At 47.1% G+C, this 2412-nt stretch overlaps 1 protein-coding gene across 1 annotated transcript in view; it reads left to right on the top strand.

Annotated features, from left to right (window-relative positions):
- The window catches only part of ADAMTS9 (ADAM metallopeptidase with thrombospondin type 1 motif, 9), a gene marked incomplete at its 5' end in the record, with an annotated part of 81235 nt that overhangs the window by 15567 nt on the left and 63256 nt on the right, over positions 1 to 2412 (top strand). Inside the window, 2 exons of the mRNA XM_010135033.1 lie at positions 57 to 162; positions 2133 to 2279. Coding sequence (XP_010133335.1) covers positions 57 to 162; positions 2133 to 2279 — 253 coding nt within the window. The remainder of the gene's footprint in view (positions 1 to 56; positions 163 to 2132; positions 2280 to 2412) is intronic.

Raw genomic sequence — 2412 nt, 5'->3', positions numbered from 1 at the left:
GCTGAACCGTGGGTAATGCTTCTTTTTCTATCATAAACCTCTCTGTTCTCTCCTAGGTCTGGCAGAACTGGGCACAGTCTGTGACCCTTACAGGAGCTGTTCAATTAGTGAAGATAACGGACTGAGCACTGCTTTCACAATAGCACATGAACTTGGCCATGTGTATGTTTTATGTAAATACATTTACATTTAAATAGCCCAAGATTTATGCTAGCTAGGGCTTGCCGGCCAGGCTAGGGTTTGGTGCCTGCTGACCCTAATTATCTGAGAGGAGATAAATATACTTGGATAGAAGACGCACCGCAGAGGAAGATTAAGCAGTGGTGCGACTCTGGGAGGTGGTGGGGTGCTTCAGAGCCTACCTGACAGCAGCAAAACCAGCAGACCCACTTTCTGGGGAGGATGAGTGACAGGGTACCCCAGGCAGCACCTAAGCAAGAAAGGAGCTGACAAATGTCTCTTATTACTGCATCTTCTCACATCAATGTGTGGATGTCAGCAGAATCCACCCCAGCAGCCACGATATCCTGGCCAAGCCTCTGGGACTAGCCAAGATTTTGGCCAGAGCTTGGGAGGTGCTGAGTGCCTCAGAAGACCAGAGTGAGGGGCACGGGCATGTCTTGCCCGGCCTTTGGGACTGAAGTCTCCTCTGAGAGCAGGTCCTCAGCCAGCCACAGCTTGTCCCACCACCACAGGTGGTGCTACTGGAGGCAGAGTAGCAGCTGTGTGAAGGGAAGAATTTACGCAGGATTCTGGCAGGTGATTGGGATGTAAGTGAGCCTGACCCACCTTCTGAACCATTTCACAAGGGAAAATCTCATGCTGCTGGACATCCCAAGAAGAGATGCTGTCATTCAAGATGCACCTCCCCCAGCGGAAATTTCTTTCAACTGGTTTTGGATTTTTTTGAGAGTGGTACTGAGAAAAATCATCTTAGATCGTAATCCTTGACCCTCCAGCTACAACTCTTAGGCAGCTGGTTCAGTCCCAAACACCTCGTGCCTGGTTTGCAGTGGAGGTCTGTGGATGTGGGATGGATGAATACTTGGGAACAAACCTCTCTTTGTTTTAAACTCTCTTTTTCTTCACGGAGAGCTGGCTGAGACTGTCTATTTATAACCACAGTAGTGTTTGTTTAAATGAGATTTCCTGACGGAAAGTCCCCAAAGGTTTGGTGTTCCCCACACCTAACCTGTGGCTAATTCCTCCGCTAATGCTGCCCCAGAGCTGCCAGAGGGGTTAGCGGTGTTCCTGGGCAGGAAATGCCTCTTTGCTCTTTTACAGGGAGCAGAGTGAAAAGGTGGCTCACTGGAGGTAATCTTAATGGGATAGAAACTCCCCAGCCTTCGGACGCAGGATCACACCGGGTCATTTCCCCTTCTCCACTTCAAACAGCAAAGCGCTTTAAGCCCTTCTGTCTCTGTTAGTGTATTTGCCACATTCTTCAATATGTCATGTACTGCAAACTTTGCGTGGGTTTCTGCTGATATTGATGCTTGATGGCATTTTGTAAACCTACCGCATAAACTTTAGGAGCCAAGTCTATCCCCAGTGAAGCCCTATTTAGGCAACAGCATGAGGATCAGCATGGCCCAAGAAGACATTTTGCAGCCGACGTAGGTGCTGCCTATATGCATGAGGGACTTCAAGCAGTGGCGGTTGGTGACCTCAAGTCATTCATCTTCAGAAACTTATTCCCAAAGATCAACTCTTGGCTCTTTGGCTCAATTCCAGAGAACTTGCCATTTTTGGGAAGGTGGGGCCAAACTCCAGCCTGCTGGCAGGATCACAGCCATCAGCCGAAGAGGAAACTGCAGCTGGATTTGCATCTTACTCCAGGCTCCCTCAAGGAATTGTCTGACTAAACATATGCAGTCGCAGCGTGGAAAGCTTTCTGAGGTGCTGCAAAGCTTTTGGCAGACAAGTGCTAGGAACCCCATCTGAGCAATCCTTGTTGACACTTATGAATATGTGCATATTAATACTTTTATTCTGCAATATCTGTCAGTAGCACATCTAGGAAAAATTCTTGGGTTTGCTTAAATTTAGTTCACACTGTTGCTCTTGCTATGCTAAATATTTGACGTTTACCACTTAACTGACTGTACTTTTCGCTGCTGTTTTTCTCTTAGATTTAACATGCCACACGATGACAATCATAAGTGCAAAGAAGACGGAGGTAAAAATCAACAGCATGTCATGGCACCAACATTGAACTTCTACACCAATCCCTGGATGTGGTCAAAATGCAGTAGGAAATACATCACTGAATTTCTGGAGTAAGGCTTTGCACGTGCATTTTTTGGGCTGTTTTTACACGTGCTTTTATATCCCGTGGAGTTCATCAGTTAGTCTGCAGGCCTTAGTGTGCAGCATTTGGAGGATTTCTGTGTGCACGTGTCCTTTACATAG

The sequence above is a fragment of the Buceros rhinoceros genome, unplaced genomic scaffold (genome assembly GCF_000710305.1).
Source record: "Buceros rhinoceros silvestris isolate BGI_N320 unplaced genomic scaffold, ASM71030v1 scaffold13394, whole genome shotgun sequence".
Lineage (NCBI taxonomy): Eukaryota > Metazoa > Chordata > Aves > Bucerotiformes > Bucerotidae > Buceros > Buceros rhinoceros.
The sequence above is the reverse complement of the archived record's forward strand: the minus strand, read 5'-3'. Positions and strand labels throughout refer to the sequence as shown.